At 39.5% G+C, this 17,306-nt stretch overlaps 2 protein-coding genes across 3 annotated transcripts; one reads left to right on the top strand and one right to left on the bottom strand.

Moving 5' to 3' along the window:
* Positions 1 to 624: 624 nt before the first annotated feature.
* LOC121942030 (regulator of G protein signaling 5) lies at positions 625 to 4,922 on the bottom strand. The gene is made up of 7 exons (XM_088075739.1): positions 4,789 to 4,922; positions 3,089 to 3,193; positions 2,916 to 2,982; positions 2,767 to 2,823; positions 2,626 to 2,678; positions 1,182 to 1,345; positions 625 to 1,095 (listed from the first exon to the last, which is right to left on the bottom strand). Exons 3-7 carry the CDS (start codon positions 2,957 to 2,959, stop codon positions 928 to 930), a joined length of 486 nt encoding a protein of 161 aa, XP_087931865.1. The 5' UTR covers positions 2,960 to 2,982; positions 3,089 to 3,193; positions 4,789 to 4,922; the 3' UTR covers positions 625 to 927.
* A 79-nt stretch (positions 4,923 to 5,001) lies between these two features.
* Positions 5,002 to 16,264, top strand: LOC121942029 (mitochondrial adenyl nucleotide antiporter SLC25A24). Of its 2 annotated transcripts, XM_042485099.2 has the most exons (12): positions 5,002 to 5,141; positions 7,049 to 7,265; positions 10,114 to 10,237; positions 10,381 to 10,468; positions 11,388 to 11,499; positions 11,882 to 12,040; positions 12,145 to 12,297; positions 13,506 to 13,619; positions 13,769 to 13,936; positions 14,018 to 14,165; positions 15,367 to 15,549; positions 16,003 to 16,264. In XM_042485099.2, the coding sequence occupies exons 2-12, from the start codon at positions 7,071 to 7,073 to the stop codon at positions 16,011 to 16,013; spliced, it is 1,455 nt and encodes a 484-aa protein (XP_042341033.2). In that variant the 5' UTR covers positions 5,002 to 5,141; positions 7,049 to 7,070; the 3' UTR covers positions 16,014 to 16,264. The 2 variants fall into 2 exon arrangements, with proteins under 2 accessions (XP_042341033.2, XP_042341032.2); XM_042485098.2 differs by having other exon boundaries at positions 15,367 to 16,264.
* The last annotated feature ends 1,042 nt before the right edge of the window (positions 16,265 to 17,306 follow it).

The raw sequence follows: 17,306 nt of genomic DNA, 5'->3' as shown, positions 1-17,306 counted from the left end.
AACTTTTTACACCTTTACCCTTAGCTGTTTTCAGCCAACATGGAGCAGGTTCTGCTCTGGTTTCCACACCGCTCAGAGCATTTCAACCAAAAAATCAATTGTTTCAGACCCTTAAAAGTTGGTTTTCAGCTGGAACCAAAAAAAAGCAGGTTTTCTTTGACCTGAAGAGTGAACCATGACAATGAGTGGGTGTTACATATTCTACAAATCGGATAGAGAGGGTGGAGAACTTTTTCATTTCCAAATGTGAAGTCTTCAGACGCTGTAACGAATGTGTTTGAATTCTTAAATTCAAAGACCAGAACATTACTAGAGCAGCGTGTCAAGACAGTGTACTGTACGTTAGCAGAGTGATGCACCATCGTTCCCTGCTTTAGCTTTGGCGGTAAAAGCCAAGGTGAAGCCAGCTGAAGCAGGCTCCAGGTTCTCTTGAATAAACTTTTTTTTTTCAAGGCCACTAATTTAGCAAACACACCAGCCAGCGATAAGGCTGATTAGCTCCTTTAATGTCAACATTCGCCCTAAAGCAGCCTGTGTCAGAATAACTTTGGCAGCTTCTAGATGAAAAATAAAGCTTATAAAGAAGATGTCTGTGAAAATACTGACGTCATCAAAAATGACATATTTGGTTGTCTTTTATGAGGTATTTATTGGAATCTTGTGTGGATGTTGGTGGCATCTGGTACAGTCTGTGTAGTTGAAACTACATTTAGGTTATATAATTGAGTTTTCTAAGTGAGACTTTAACTTTCTCCACAACTTGGCGTCCTAACAATAACAGCATGCGTCATGCAAACAGTACACAAGGACAGCATATAGAAATCACAAAACAAGCTAGTAGTTAAAGTAATCGGTAAGCAGCATGAAAAGCAGTACAGACTCATCAGCAGTCGTGTCTAAAGCAGGTCTGTGCTAATAAACATGTGTTTAGAAAGCTTTAATGGCCTCCATGCAGTGAGAGGAGCGCAGGAACCTCGGGAAGGAGTCTTTCGCCATCAAGTTGTAGATTCTCTGCTGGGCCTCGTTGAATGTGTCGGCGCACGGAGTCTCTGTCGCACTCAACAGAGTCTCCCGGGTCTCAGCGTCCAAGTTTACCTGAGGGAAAGACAGATTATCAGAGGAAGCTCTTCAGCTAGAATCTTTTTCCTGACTGCACACGTCACACTCTGCTCTCCACCGACCTCCTGCGGAGCATCAGGGTTGATAAACTGGCTGTAGATGTCGCCGGACTTGGTCTTCTGCAGGTTGGAAGGACAAACCCTGTAGTCCTCACAGGCCAGCCAGAACTCCAGGTTCTCCTCACTGAACTCCGAACGCAGGAAGCTGCGAAATGCCTGCAGACCGTCTGGAGAGAGAGATACGATAGAGAAAGAGAAGAGAAAGTGAAGCCCGAGAGGAGGAAACAGGATGTGAGGAATCAAGACAAGCTGATATGAAAAAGCAAGAAACTCGGCATGTGGCCGAAACTTCACAGCTTTTCACAGCTCTAATCGCTCATTAACTTTTCAAAAATCAATGATGAAATCTCATTTTCCATGTGGCTCTGTCATGGAAGATTTACACACACGAGTGGTAGATGGATTTATTTGTATGTTTCTATATATATATACATTTAATATTAAAGTAGAAGTGTAACCTTTGAGCAACTGCAGCAATGTGCACACATGACATTTAATGGCAATAATGGTAAATGCTAAAATGTTGTGTTACAGAAATACAACAGTAACATAAGTTTTGTACAACGGTGTCTGCTACAAAGCTACTGGTCATACCAGACCAAGTAAGGCTGTAGCAGTGAAACCTGCAAAAGTGTATTGAATCAATTATATTTTTTTATTGCAAATGAAATTAAATTTTTATGAGAAGATGAGAAATTTCTTCCTTTTTTAAGTTGCATAGTGTCACTTTAACTTTGGCAATATTTTTTTCGAGATTGAATAATAGTTTTGGTCTGCAAAAATCAGTATTCTATGTTTAAATAAATAGAGCTACGCTAAATAATTCAGCTCCTCAATTTCTGCTGGATTTTGTAATTTTACACACGAGTCACTTTAACTTGTTCAGCTGTTTCCACACAGGTCACATGTTGATGCTGTCTGACTAAATATGACACATTTCCACAGCTTCTGTTATTGCATTAAGTAACTCGACTTATAGAGGAAGACAAGCTGTTCCTGAGGACAAGTGTTGTATAAACAAACGTGAACAGACACGCTGTAAGATAGAAGAAAAATACCTGCTCTGCAGGCTTAATAGTGTTTCAGATTTTTTGCTTAATACATACGTATAAGAAATTTTGAAAAGTGGAAGAAAACACATATTTGGCTTTTTTCACAGCAGACATTTGACTAACCATAGAAGGAAAAGCAGATTTGTTACCAGTAACCTTAACTATGTCTGTGTTGTATTTAAACATCCCAGTGAGCCGTGGTACCGGCACAGCATGCACAATACTAGGAGCCTGAAACTGCAGCAGCTAAATGAGTTAAATTCAGACATTATTTAATTATTTGTGTCACATGTCAAAACGTCCTTTGTGAATAAGAGCTGCTGTGTTGTTCAAACAATGAGCTGACACTCAAAGTAGTAAAAGAAATAAATAAAAGGGGAAAACAGCTTCATTACTTTTGTTGTTTAGCAGAGTTTCCAGGTCCTGGAGAGCTTTTCCATCGTGATTCCTAAGAAAAGACGAAAAAAGTCAAAATTCAGCTTCACTGTGATGACTGTCAGATGATTTATTTGAAACATTGGTCTCAGTAGATTTACTTGTGCTTGTGGTGCGTCTCAGCCAGGTGGCTTAACTTCACCCGCATCTCTTTTGCCCTGAAACACACACACACACAAGAAATCACACACATATACACACACTTTCATAATTAATTAAAAAAAAAAAGATGTGCCAGTTGCAGACTTACTTCTCCAGGCATGATGATGGCAGCGAGGAGAGCCCCTTACACATTGAGTTGTGTTGTCTGACAAAACCTGCAAAGTTGGAATAAACAGATCGAGCTGTATTTGATCACAGTATTCTGAGTTCTTCAGTCAGTCAGACTCCCAAACTGCAGTGTGCTGGTCTTTTATAGCCAACCTGTTTGCTTTCAGATCTGTCAGTCCGCTCCCCTCAGACCGGCAGGTGCACACACAAGAGCTGCGGTGAAATGGTACGTGCTCAGAGGCCATGTACGCCTGTCAACTGGAGATATAAAGCAAACCAGCACATGTAATAGGAAAATTAAAGCAGAGAGGCCTCATGAACAAAACCCAGGCTGACCTTTAGAGTGTGTACAACAAAAGAATAAAGTGATGAGTGAGGAGCAGGTGGGCTGGCAACATCACTCATCTGCGGAGAGTCTGAAAGCTGCAGGATGGAGAAGTGAGTGTTAAATGTTGACGGACAAAAAAAAAAAAAAAAAAAAAAGGCCTGATAAGATCATTTAACGCAGCACCTCTGTCAATAACAATAATACTACTTGTTTTGCTTTTTTTTGGTGTTTTGTGAATCTCACATGTGGCTCTCTGAAATATCCCACGTTATGTCATAAATAACAGCATTTAAAGGCATGACGTCAAATTGTGTTCAACTCTGTGTTTTGTGTATGTCATTATTTTACTGTACATTTTCAGGGTGCACCCTTCAAATCCCCAAGTCACTGCCCAGCTCACTTTTGATTTAATTTTTCCCAATTTTGAAAATGAGAAAAAGCCTCTTGGTATTGGTATTTATATATTGGATGTTTTACTAAAAGCCTCGCTCCACTCAGAAATGTGTTTTTCTTATTTGTCCTTCACTTGGATGTCTGGCCTTCGCTGTGCAGAATAATGTATGTACAGTTTATTTTCACACTCATCTGCCAAAGGAGGAAGGTTTGTCTTTACTGACCTGAAATCTGAGTTTATGTGTAAGGATGAGCATTCTGTGACATCACAACTAGACTGAAAACTTAAATGCTCCAAAATGCAGTTTACACAAGTGAAGATGTGAAAAATGAAACGCTACAGTGTATATTGCATTGATTTTTTTTTCATGAGGGAGAAGTAGTAAATGTGTTTTTCTGAAATGATTTTATCCAAAAGAATATCAGACAAACTATTACTCAAGAAGAAGTATTTTTACATGATGTCAGTAATCATGTCCGGATGGCTCTTAAAAGGCTCTGAAATTCAGAGCATATTAAGTAAATCACTATACTCTGAATGTGAATTTAGAGATTTGAATTAAGAGAACTATAAATATATTTTTCTGGATGTTTTTCCCCTTGTTTTTTGATATCTATTAAAATCATTTCCTTTTCACCTTTACTTCCTTTTTTTGCAGTTTGCAGGATATGTCTTGCCAAGTTGCTCATTATGTTTTTTTACTGCATTTTTAAAAAGAAATCAAACCAATTTCTTCAGGTTTCAGAGATTTAAATGCTCGTGTTAAGTGTCTGAATGCAGGACAAGAAATTTGATGTTGATGGCACAAATTGTATATAAATATATACAGAGAGAGAGAGCATCTTTTTTTGCATCAATTTGTGCCTTTACTGCATTGATTTATGCTGTGCTCCTCTGAAATCTACACCTATGTCCGTGCAGAGTTTCTCAGGGGGTGAGGAGGGGTGCATACCACCTTGGACCTATGACCTCCATCAGTATTTCTAAAATCCTGGCTAAAAAAATCTTAAACTTATGTGATGTCAAAAGCAAATAGCCTGAAGTCAATATGCATCATTCTTTAAATGATCAATAATTAAAAAAATATATACAGTGGCTGATACAAGACACGAGCAGTCGTGTACCACAGACAGTATTTTGTTGAAACAGTGTCTGTGGCTCCTGCAGGGTCTCAGCCGGTTCATCCTCCACACGCACGGATCTGACACTCGGCCGTCAGCAGGCTTCACCAGCGGGGAAGGCGGCGGCTGTTTCTTCGCTTCCTGCTTCCTCAACAAGAGTCGCTGTGAGATCTCCAAGACGGAGCGATCAATAGTGGTCTACACAAACACCCCGGGACCTGCGGAACCCTGAGGGAGCCGCTTGTTTGGTGTCAAATCCAGCTCCAGGACGGACACCGATCCAGTAAACTGCGCCGCGGACGCGCTGGTTCCTGCTGCTGCATCCTGCCATGGGCCGCGGCTCGGTCCGGAGATAAACAGAGAGTGAGTCACAAAATGGTCTCGTACTGAAGGTTATTTTACACCATAACAGCGTCCATAAGGGTCACGTTAAACGCGTTCATGAATATTTGGAAGGCAGCCGTGGATAAAGCTGCGCGCGCTAAAACGGTTTATTTCACTATTACAGCCTGTATCGGTAATAACTAATAATGTCACCCAACATCAGGCATTGCTTCACTCTCTGCCTGTGTTTTGCGACTCGGGATATTCCTCAGACCTTGTAAAAAAAACAAACATTTGGATAGTTTGACATTTTAGGAATGAAAAACAGTGCTGTTCAATAGCTGCATATCTTAAGTATTGCCAGAGGGTGGACACAAAGACATTATAATGCAAACCAGACCTGTGATGCAAACTGACATTTTGGAGCTTGTTGATGTAACTTAAATAGTCTGTGTTTTCCTGCTACTGCCCCTATGACCTGGACACTAAGAAAAAATCACATGAAAGCACTAGACCAATAGCCCATATATCCTGTGTAACCCAGCCAAATACAGTGTAGTCTCTGACAGTCTGTGTCAGTTGTTTTCTCATCCCTATGGCTTATGACCACTTGAGGCAAAGCTATGTGTGCTTGTGACCCCTTATCACCCGATACACAAGTCTGATTGTACTGTACTGATTGTGATCTGTTCAACCAGGGAGTGAAAATGTTACCTTTCTTATATTTGAAGATCCCTAAAATAAGAATTATCATTCACAGAAAAGGCATGTTTTAGAAACGTCTGAAAAAGAAAGTTAAATGGACATTAGATTACCAGTAATTATCCTCAAATGCTTTGAGCTTTAAGCTTCAGGCTAGCAATCTGTAGCATCATCAGCTAAATCTCCAACTGAACGCTCAGGCTCATAGGTTTTTACAAGGAGGAAGAATGTGTGGAATAAAAAAAGAAAATATCTCTGCCTCTGCTGCATTTTTAATATATTTTAATAAACAGTACATTGTGAGTGAAGGTTAATGGGACAGTTCAGCCAAAAATCAAAAAGTGTGTATTTTCCTTTTACTTTCAGTGCTATTTTTCAATCTTGATTGTTAAGGTGTGAGTTGCAGCGTGGTGGAGATATCAGCTTTACAGATGTCTGATTCTCTCCAATATAATGGTACTAGAAAGCGCTTGGGTTGTGGTGCTTAAAGTGTCGAAAAAATACATTTGAAAAACTCAACAATGTCTCTTTTCAGAAATCACGACCCGGTCACTCAACATAATCCACAGACCATATTGTGAGCAGTTTCAAGTAGGAACTATTTACTTTCTCCCAAACTACACATTACAACCATATCACCGAAGGAAGCGCTCGTCTACTGCGAGCTCACTTAGCACCACTGAACTAGTTAATGTAACAGCTCAGCTAATACACACTTACTGTGATTCGGGTGTAGTTTAGTAGAAAGAAAATAGTTCCTACATGAAAATGCTAACAACAAGGTCTGTGGATTATCTTGAGTAACCGGGTCATGATTTCTGGCTTATTGCTGTTGAGTTTTTCAAATTTTGTCATCTAGGTCCATTAAGTTTGAGAAGAGGCCGACATCTTTACAGCTGATATCTCCGACACTAAGCAACTCACACCAAAACAATCTAGATTAATAAATAGCACTATAGGTAAAAGGAAAAAAAACTTACTTTTAATTATGGGGTGAACTTTCCGTTTAAAGGATTTTATGTCACATAAGTGGAGCTCTATTTTAATGACCCCTCAGAATCATCTTGTGACCCGTTGTTGTGTCCCAGACCCCTAGGTTGGGAACCACTGGACTGACTAAATGTACATGACAAGTTTGTTTTAGATTATTTATTCTATACTTAAAGTGATTAAGAGATTAAAGCTTCAGTAAATGTTCTGTGTCAGGCTGTGGTGATTAATCTGATGCCCCTTTATCCCGTCAGCTTTCTCTGACTGGCACCAGTCATGAGACCTCAATGGACTTGGTTCCCTGGGGCGCACTGCCAGGACAGAAAACCCCCTGGTGCGGACCGGGAGAGGGAGAAGCGCTGGGCTGAGCTGTTTGATCAACTGGACGTCAACAAAGATGGACACATCGACATCCTCGAACTGCGGACAGGGCTGGCAGGCAGAGGGCTTTCCAAAGGCACTCTGGAGAGGGTAAGACACCAGTATCACACACCTGTCTGCGTGCTGGGATACCCTGCTGTGGCATGTATGTGTGGTGTGGGTATTATTTTGTCCCATTAAACAAACACAGCTGCTTATATCAGGCATTTAAATAACTTCCCAGTGCTCTCAGGTGAGATTATAGACTGCGGGTCAGTGGAGATAGATAGAGCTGATCATGTTACACAATGTCACCATCAGTCAGTTAATCACTTATCCCTCATTTGTTCTCTACTAAAACTGTTTTAACCAACATGCACTCACAGACAGTGGCCCATACGAAACAGGTGGTTTCCTAACTGGTCCATAGAGTATCTCACCTGTTATTTTGCTTGAAAACTCAACTGGAGGTGATGTGTTTGCATTCATTTGTTGCTACGCTGGTGACAGGGCCCTTGTTTAACCCTGTTGTGGAACGTAGCTAAATAAATTCACTCAAGTACCTTACTTAAGTCCAAAATTGCAGTAGTTTTACTTGGTTTTTTTAATCTCATGCCACTTTATACTTCTACTCCAATATACTTAAGGTGGAAATATTGCACTTTCTACTCCACTACATGTTTTTGTGAAGTAAGTAGTAACTAAATTTGTCAAGTAAATGTAGTGGAGTTAAATAGTATAATATTTCCATCTGAAGTGTACCAAAACCACCAAAACTGCAATATACCCATAAAAAATATACAAGCGCAGCTGAAAGGATTAGTCAGTTTATTATAAATAATTCTGCAACTTCTATGATAATCGTTCATTTTTCATGCAAAAAGCTTCCACTGTTGCAACTTCTAGAATATATTTTATTTATAATTTTCTTTTCTTTTCTACATTTTTGTGATTATACTTACATACCTTTACTTAAAAAAACCTCTTCAATACAGAACATTTATTTTTTAACAATCATATGGTTCGACCTGCTATATATACTGTATGTCTGTCTCTTTGTGTGAGTGTGAGTGTGTGTGTGTGCGTGTGTGTGTTTGAGAGAGAGAGAGAGAGAGAGAGGTGTTAACAAGGATTTATTTCTCTAATAGTAAATGAGCGGACCCATTGATCAATGCTTTCCACATTAAACATCCATTAAAGGCCTGTGAGACAAGATCCTTCCCATTTTTTATGGTCCTTGATCCTTCCAGTTTGCTCTTGCTGCTGTTTTTGCAACAGCAGAAGCCAAGAGCATCAACAGCACTCCTTTATTGTGAAAACACACAGTCTGTGTCTCTCCTGCTAGTCTTTCTTTGATTGCCCGTTTTGGCTAAAAGTATGTGGGTCGCCATCACTGTCTCTTGTTCTGCCTCTTAATCTCTCTCTTCTGTGCATGCGTGCGTGCGTGCGTGCGTGTGTGCGCGCGTGTGTGCGCGCGTGTGTGTGTGTGTGTGTGTGTGTGTGTGTGTGTGTGTGTGCGCGTGTGTGCGTGTGTGTGTGAGAAAGAGAGTATATATTACTCTTGTGTACACAAAGACATTGTGGGGATTCACTTCACTTCCATTTTTGGGACAAAATGTAAATCTCCTCAAAGTACATATAAGATTTAAGATGTAAAGATTTTGGTTAGGGTAAGGGTGTGTGTGTGTGGTGTGTCTGTCTGTATGTGCACATGTAAAGGCCAGCACGCTGTCTATTTTAGTACAAGTTGCAGGACTTTGTAAGATGAGAACCATAACCTTTCTCTTGGTCCAACACTTGGTCTCTTTTCAGATGTGGATCAATGTCAACTTTATCTTCGGTACCATATATATATATATATATATATATATATATATATATATATATATATATATATATATATATATTGTGTCAATATTTCTTTGGAGCAATTTACATGCCTCCTGTACTAACCCAAATTTACTTTGAGTGGTAGAAAAATATATTGGTGCTTCAAAGAATTACTTGATTAAATTATTTTTCTGTCAAAGACAATTTAACAATTTTGAGATTACAACAATTATTCAAACAGTACAAGAGGAGTTTGCTTTCTGGTTTAACAGACCACAAACAGTAGACTTATGCAGCTGGTGATGAGGAGTCACAAATACACATAGCTTTGCTTTGAGGGGTCATAAGCCAAGACAGTTAGGAAACAACTGATTTAGACTATGTTGGAGACTACGTTATATTTGTCTGGACCCTTTTTTCCAGTACTTTTTGACAATGGATCTGGATCGTAGGTGAAAATTTAACTTTTTAAGAATGATAAATGAGGTTCTGCTCATATAAAATTAATACCTTTAAATGTTTACACTGTATTTAATTAGCAAGACCTTCAATTACATTCTTATAAACATCTGCCAAAATGTGGAGCTGCCAGCTGCGTGGTTGATGAGTGTTGTAACTACTATTGTATATTTTTATAAAATATATTAATAAAATATATTAATAAAAATGTGTGGTATTCATAAGTCATCAGACGGACTAACTAAATTTTCACAAACATATTTTTTTAAATATATTTTTTTGAAATGTAGGGCATTCCTTGACACAACTTGCTGTAGCGTTATTTGGTAGAGGAGTATTTAAAACTATAAAGGTGGAGTGTAATCTTCATCTCCTGGTATACTGTATTATTTCTGGGTTACCTCTGTTGTAGTTGCACTGATAGAGTAGACAAATGTATCCTGTTGTATAGAAGTATTAAATAGAGTGCCTTTACAATAATCCAACAACATGATACTGAAGATCCTGGTTTGGATAGACTTACATCTATTTTTTGTCCCAGTAGAGCCAAGCAGTTCTCTGACCATTGCAATGCAGGCACATTCAAGTTTGCTACTGTTATTTTTTCAGCTCCGGTCCAAATTCCTACCAAATGCCCGGACTTTTTTTCACTGGCTGTCTGTATTTTCAGATCGTGGAGGCCGGCGACACCAACAAGGATGGAGTGCTGGACTTTGAAGAGTTCATGCAGTTTCTTCGCACCCATGAAAAACAGCTCAAACTCATGTTTAGAAGACTGGACAGGAACAATGACGGTCTGTAGCAGCCAACAGTACACAGCTGAAATACTTATTGATGGCATTATTGCTTCAAAATGCTCTTACTGAGCTTATTTAAACATTTTATCATGCTCTCATTTCTCCCTCTCTCTGACTGTGTGGGTGGTGGATATTTACAGGTCAGATTGATGCAGCAGAGATCCAGCACTCTTTACGCACCATTGGTGTGGACGTTAGTCTTGAGGATGCCACCAAGATTTTGCAAAGGTCTGTTAACAGTAGATGGCATCTGACATTATATCACATTAGGATCTAAAGCCACAACATCCACAAGCCTGTCTTGGCTCTCCAACACTGAAAATGAATGTGCCTTACCCTTGTATAGGCTATATTTACACCTGGGCACTTAGAAAGAAGTTAGAAACACTGAGACTGATAGTTTTGTATTTTGTTATAGGTTTCGGTGACACGAAAAGATTCATATCTTCCTGGTTTGCAATATAATGGACTGCTTTTCATTTACCTGGCTCACACAGTAGGTCAGAAATCAGTTTATACCATCAGTCAAATTCTTAAGAACTGGCTCAAGATGAAATTCCAAATTTCAACAGCATATTGCAAACTTTACCACGTTGCAAGGCCACACCAGCAACCAAAGTGCTATTTAATCACTGTCCTGTTTTATGAATTAACCCATTTGAAGACAACAATTGCCACTAAGTAATTTCTGGTTGTAGTTTAGCAGCTCTGTCATTCAAAGATTTTGAGATTCAGTGAGCTTAGATAGCTGTTTAAACATCAGACATCTGAGCTTTGCATCCTAATATGACCGCTGAGCTACATACTTATTGTTTTCTAAAGCTGCATGCAAATTTTCCAAAGTGGACATCAAGATTTCTCAACTTTCCTGCACCTATGATTTTAAGGTGCATGCTTGATCAACTGATTTTTTATAGGTTCAATATGTGTCCTGTTATTTTGAGAAGGCGCTGCATTTCCTACTTCAGTGTATTGAAAAAAAGTTTAGTGCACTCAGTTTCTCTGATCGGTGAAATTGTTGTAAACCAAGAAGAGTTTTCTCTTACAGCGTTCTAAATCACTGATCCCATATACTCTCTAACTTAGTGGGTACCTTAACGATTCTGCTGTATGAATGTGATTACTTATTTATGTGTTTGTCACACAGAATGGACAAAGACGGCACCATGACCATTGACTGGACTGAGTGGCGAGAGTACTTCCTGTTTAGACCTCTCAATGATATGGAGGATGTAGCGCGCTACTGGAAACGCTCAGTGGTGAGGCCATACCCACCTTGAACAAGAACAGCAGTGTCTGTCTCCAACTAACAACATGGGGTGCATGTTGTCATGCTAACGTTTGTCCTTGCTTGGTTGGTGCAAAGCATCAGTTGCTCAAAGCATCTGAGAAGCAATGCTTGCCAAACAAACACATCTTTGCAATACTTCTCTTTGTCTGTAGTAAACTGTGGAAAACTAAATTCATCAATAAACAATAGCATTGATTACATAGTATCAAACAAATAAAAACAGGATTTTGAGAGGAATTTGGCCTCTTGAGTTTAATATGTGTGAAGTGTTCACCTTTGACTGACAGACACATGTTGTCTTTCTTTCTTTATTTATTTATTTCTTTCTTTCTCCAACACGGGTTCAGTAGATGTTGGATATAGGTGAGCAGCTGACAGTCCCAGATGAATTTTCTGAGGAGGAGAAGAAGTCAGGCTACGTGTGGCGGCAGCTGATGGCTGGAGCCATGGCTGGATCTGTAGCTCGGACTGGGACTGCCCCGTTAGACCGCCTCAAAGTCTTCCGACAGGTCTGTCAGGGACAGTTACAGTATGATCTCGTCTCTTGTAACAGGCTGCATCACATCACCATTACTGCTCTATAAAGAGTTCCTCTCTGACTCTGTTCTGCCAGGTTCATGGTTTCTCTGATTTTAAAGGGAATGTGCTGAGCGGTTTTCAGTACATGGTGAAAGAAGGCGGACTGCGGTCGCTCTGGAGAGGCAATGGAATGAATGTGCTTAAAATCGCCCCGGAAACTGCGATAAAGTTCACAGCTTATGAACAGGTGGAGAGACTTTCCCTTATTATTGTTTTTCATCTTTGATCTCCCTCTTACCTATTCTCTTCTTCTCCTACTTCCTCCTATCTTCAAGGCATTGATAATGATTTCTTATTCTCCTTCCAATGTTTTAGAGGTTGTTATTTTTTATCTCAACTATCTTACCAGTCATTTGCCCAGTTGCCCAGTTACGTGTTAAATTAATAGTTCAACAGGGGAAATTCGCTCATTTGCTTTTTTGCTAAAACTTGGACCCAATCACGGGACCCATTTGCTATCGGTCTGGCAAAAAACCTCTGGTTCCAAGCATGCCAGGTGCATAAAATTTGGCATTTTTACCCTTTCACCTTCACTTTTCCAGATTAACTTTTGTACAGAGAAGATTGGGTTCAGAGGTTGTTTACCGTAAACAGCTACCTAATAACACTGGCGATATATTTTGACATCAATTTACATGCAGAACAGGTTATACTGTATGATATTATATCTGTTATTGTCATTTAATACATGCAAATATGCTTCACGTTGCCTTTTAGCTTATTTCTTACCATTTACAATGTGCATCTTTGCGGCCTCCATGGATGCTACCATCGTTGTGTTACGTCAGACAGCTGAAGTCAGGGTACATGGATTTGCCCGAGTTCTCAAGTAGGAACTCCGACTTTGAGTGCGGTCCATTGTACTTTTTTAGTAGGAGGTCAGAATATCGACTTCTAAGTTGTCTGGAATGCAGCTTAACCCTAACCTTAATTTTTTTGCCTGTAATTTCCACTGATGGACTGGCAACCTCACTGTGACAATGAGACTCCTGGGCGTCACTGCTCCCGGTCAAGAAATAGTCTGACACAAAACCCCCTGTTAAACCACAAACTGATGTTGTTTGTCACGTTATACAAACTGAACAAACTAAATATTACATGCTAATTAGCGAGCTTCAGAGGTGTTGGTAGGTGGATTTTGTTTGGGCAAAGCCAATTTGTCTTCAGTATTTCTGCTAAGCTAAGCTAACTGGCTGTAGCAATATCATACAGAATATAGTGGTATCGATCTTCTCATCTAACTCTCAACAAACAAAGAAGCGCATATCCCAAAATGTCTTACAATGTCTCTAAGCATCATCCCATCTATTTTCCATCAATTCTGCATTATCATAAATCTATGTTTGCAACTCTCTTAAATTGTGTTTATTCTTTCCTTTGCTCTGTAACTCATAGATCAAGAATGTGATGCGTAGCAGAGATCAAACTAGAAATTTGAGGCTTCATGAGAGGTTTCTTGCCGGCTCTTTGGCTGGAGCTACAGCTCAGACAGCCATCTACCCAATGGAGGTAATATCAGGGTAATACACATATAAATGTTCATATAACTTCAAGAAAACACACTTTTCTTGGTGCATGTTGAAAAACGATTAATGTGTTTTCTCTGTCTGTTCCTCCTTCTTTTTGTTACTTTTCCATCTCTTCTCTTTTCCCCACAGGTGCTGAAGACCCGTCTTACACTAAGAAAAACAGGCCAATACTCAGGAATAGCAGACTGTGCCAAACAGATCCTACAGAGAGAAGGTGTCACAGCCTTTTACAAGGGCTATGTACCCAACCTGCTGAGTATTGTCCCTTATGCCGGCATCGATCTGGCTGTTTATGAGGTTAGAGAGACATAAAAGCACACCGCTGTCACAGTGCATCCCCTCTGTGTTTACCTTCTTCTCACTCCCTCTATTACGCAGACTCTGAAGTTTTCCTGGCTGAACAGGAACACAGGTTTAGCTGACCCAGGGGTCATGGTGCTGGTTGGCTGCGGGGCCGTTTCTAGCACCTGTGGACAGCTTGCAAGTTATCCTCTGGCACTGATCCGCACTCGAATGCAGGCGCAAGGTGAGGATAAGTGTGGTCATATTAATTTAGACAATGATACCAATTTAGTTAAATTGTCACCAGTGATTTGGCCAAATTAACAAAGACTGTGTATAAACCATAACTTACTGGTGACTATTTCCAAAGCTTACTATGAGCTACTAGATTGACTTTGTACCTCCTTGTTAGCCAGTGGTTTATATTCATTTTCAGGGTGGCACCACTGAGCCACTTTCACTGTATTCTGTTCTCATTATACATCCATGTTAAATTCACTTATCTGAGACATTTTAAATCAGCGTATTAAGCAGTTGCTTTGATATAACCACCGCCGTTATAAAGTAGAGCTTAGATTTAATTACCAGACATAGTTTGCTTGTAGCAATGTTATTAATGTTACAAGTTAGTATTTCAAACTTAAAGCCCAGACACACCAAAACCGACATCAGAGAACTAGCAGCAATGAAAGCCGAGTGTTGCATCTCCTCAAGTTGCCTGTATCTCTGCCAAAAAGTTGCACATTAACACACCGCAAAGACTATAGCCAACAGCCAACCAGTACATATGTTTTGTGCCTGCGTGAGAGGATATTATTCTCCATACCAGTACCATTTAAAAAAGAAAAATGGAAGACCCACACATTCTTAGTTGCCATGGCAGAGTGGTGTTGATCCTGTGGACTGTCTGCTTGTGCTCCTCATCTCCAGGGCAGTGAAGATGATTTCAGATGTTTATCCAACATCTGAACTGCAGTCAATGAGCTGCAGCTAATGACATACTCGACTCACAGTCTGCAGAGCCCTGATGTCCTGACCCCGCTGATGCACAGAGGCTGCTTGCTTATGCAAAGTTTAATAACACTGAATGTTTTGCATGTCTAAATCACACCAAATTTGACAGGGCACGTCCTTGGGTTCCCAGAAAAACATCCACCAGGGTTGAAGTAGATCAGATGAACAGATTGTGAGATATGCAAAGGACGCACATACATACGTTCAGAAAATACATGCATAGGCTACCCACATACAGACAGACGAGAGATATTCCTTGTTTTATGGCTAAACCACCAGGATGCGCCCTTAACTTAGTTACACACACTTGCCATTAGAAAGAGAATCAAGTGAAGACTTTTGTGCATTAGCACCAAATACCACAGCTTTGCAGAGTCACGTGTGAGAGACCAGAATTTGTAGTTTGGGCTAATCTTTCTCTCTCCTTTCAGCCTCAGTGAAAGGAGCCCCTAAACCTTCCATGCTGGCTTTACTTCACAACATTATGACCCAAGAGGGTGTGGCCGGACTTTATCGAGGGATTTCCCCCAACCTGCTGAAAGTCATCCCTGCCGTCAGCGTGTCCTACGTTGTCTACGAATACACGAGAATATGCCTGGGAGTGGAAATTGAGGGTAGGAGGGGTGGGAAAGGGAAAGGGTAGAAAACAGGTGTGATGGTTTGGGCTGGCTTTTGACTACAAGCACGTGCAGATCAGTTGTCAGTGCATGAGGAAACGGGCCTTGACTGTGGATGAATACATGGTTGTGTCATCACAACTCTTGAGTTTTCAGGGTGGAAAATAAGCCATGGACGGAAAAGGGAAAACCAACAGATCATCGTTATACACAATCTGTTGTGAAAGCCTCTTACTCGAAGGACCTCACATGATCGGGCAGCTGCTGTGATGAGTTTCATGTGTGATTTATTGCATTGCAGTGCATGCCAGCAGTTGTGTGAAAGCTAATCCACTGGCGTGCTGCTACTGCTGCAAACTTGCATGAACTTGACGGACAACGATATGATTAAAGGTGCAACCAAACATTGAAGCAATATTACATTCCTGCAGCATTATTTTTTTCTCTTAGGTGGTATTTAGAGAAGATACAGGATTGACAGGAGGGCCAATCCAATCTTCTGTTTTGTAAATGAGAGGAACCTGAAGTTGCTGCAGACCGGTGGAGTTACAGAGAACGGATTTTGAATGGTGAAATGTAATCCCTATTTAATCTTGGAATGGACCATTTCCATTTGCAGAGCATTTCTCTGCATTCTGTTTGTTTATTTTTCAACTATTAAAGTTGTACAGTGTGTTTATAAGTAATATTAAAAGTTATGACTATGATGTTACCTGACGTCTCCTCACTTTCAGCAAGTCAGTGTTCGCCCGTTTTGAGATGAAATTCACTGCAGTACTTATCAAATTAGAATTGTCAGTATAATTATCAGTACACCATGACTGCAAATGTAGATCTACTGTACTTGTCCTGTATTACCTCAGTAAAATCCTTGTGTGGCTGCATGCTCTAAACTCAGATGCCAATAAATGTAAAACGAATGTTTCTGCAACCATTTGCAAATAGTTTTAATGACTTCATCAAAGTAATACATCTTATTACAGTTGATTATTTCTTGATTACTTTTCCAACAGATGTTTTAAACTGGGCAATAAAGCTGAAAAATGTCAAGAAATAGAGATATGACAAAAGAAGGTATTACTGCACAAATGCTGCTAGCCTCTGAGGATCCACAAGGAGTTTCCAGTTTAGTTATGGCCAAATCCAAATTCTGTTGGAGGAAAAAAAAACATGATAAAAAAAAACATGATAAAACTCAAAATTATTATATAGATAAATAAATAAATAAATAGAAAAAGACTAAAATATTTTCAGAAAATAGTTGGCAATTAATTATCTGTCAATCAGCTAATTGATTAATCAATTAATCATTTAAGGAGTACTTTTTGGTAATTCCATTTATAACGAAACATATTTTATAAAATCATGTTATTTTTATACAGAAATGTTTATTTGTAAAGTAACTAAATCATTCAGAAGAATGTAGTGAAGTAAAAAGTACAATATTTGCATTTGAAATGAAGTGGGGTAGAAGTATAAATTAGCTTGAAAAGAAAATACGCAAGTAAACACAAGTACCTCAAATTGGAACTTAAGTAAATCAGAATCAGAAATACTTTATTGATCCCAAGGGGAAAACTGTGGTTCGTTACAGTCGCTCTGATGCCATCGTAGAGAATTATTGCAGGTAGAAATAAGTACCAGCACAAGTATATAAAAACAGAACATGGAAAAATAGTAAGAGTAAACAATTAACACAGTTTGTAAATATTTAAAAGAAAGTATTTATAATATGCTGAGTATGTCATGTAAAA

This window comes from Plectropomus leopardus, chromosome 3 (genome assembly GCF_026936395.1).
Source record: "Plectropomus leopardus strain MGB_pleo_1.0 chromosome 3, ASM2693639v1, whole genome shotgun sequence".
In the NCBI taxonomy this organism is placed as follows: domain Eukaryota; kingdom Metazoa; phylum Chordata; class Actinopteri; order Perciformes; family Serranidae; genus Plectropomus; species Plectropomus leopardus.
This window is presented reverse-complemented; position numbering and strand designations above follow the sequence as displayed.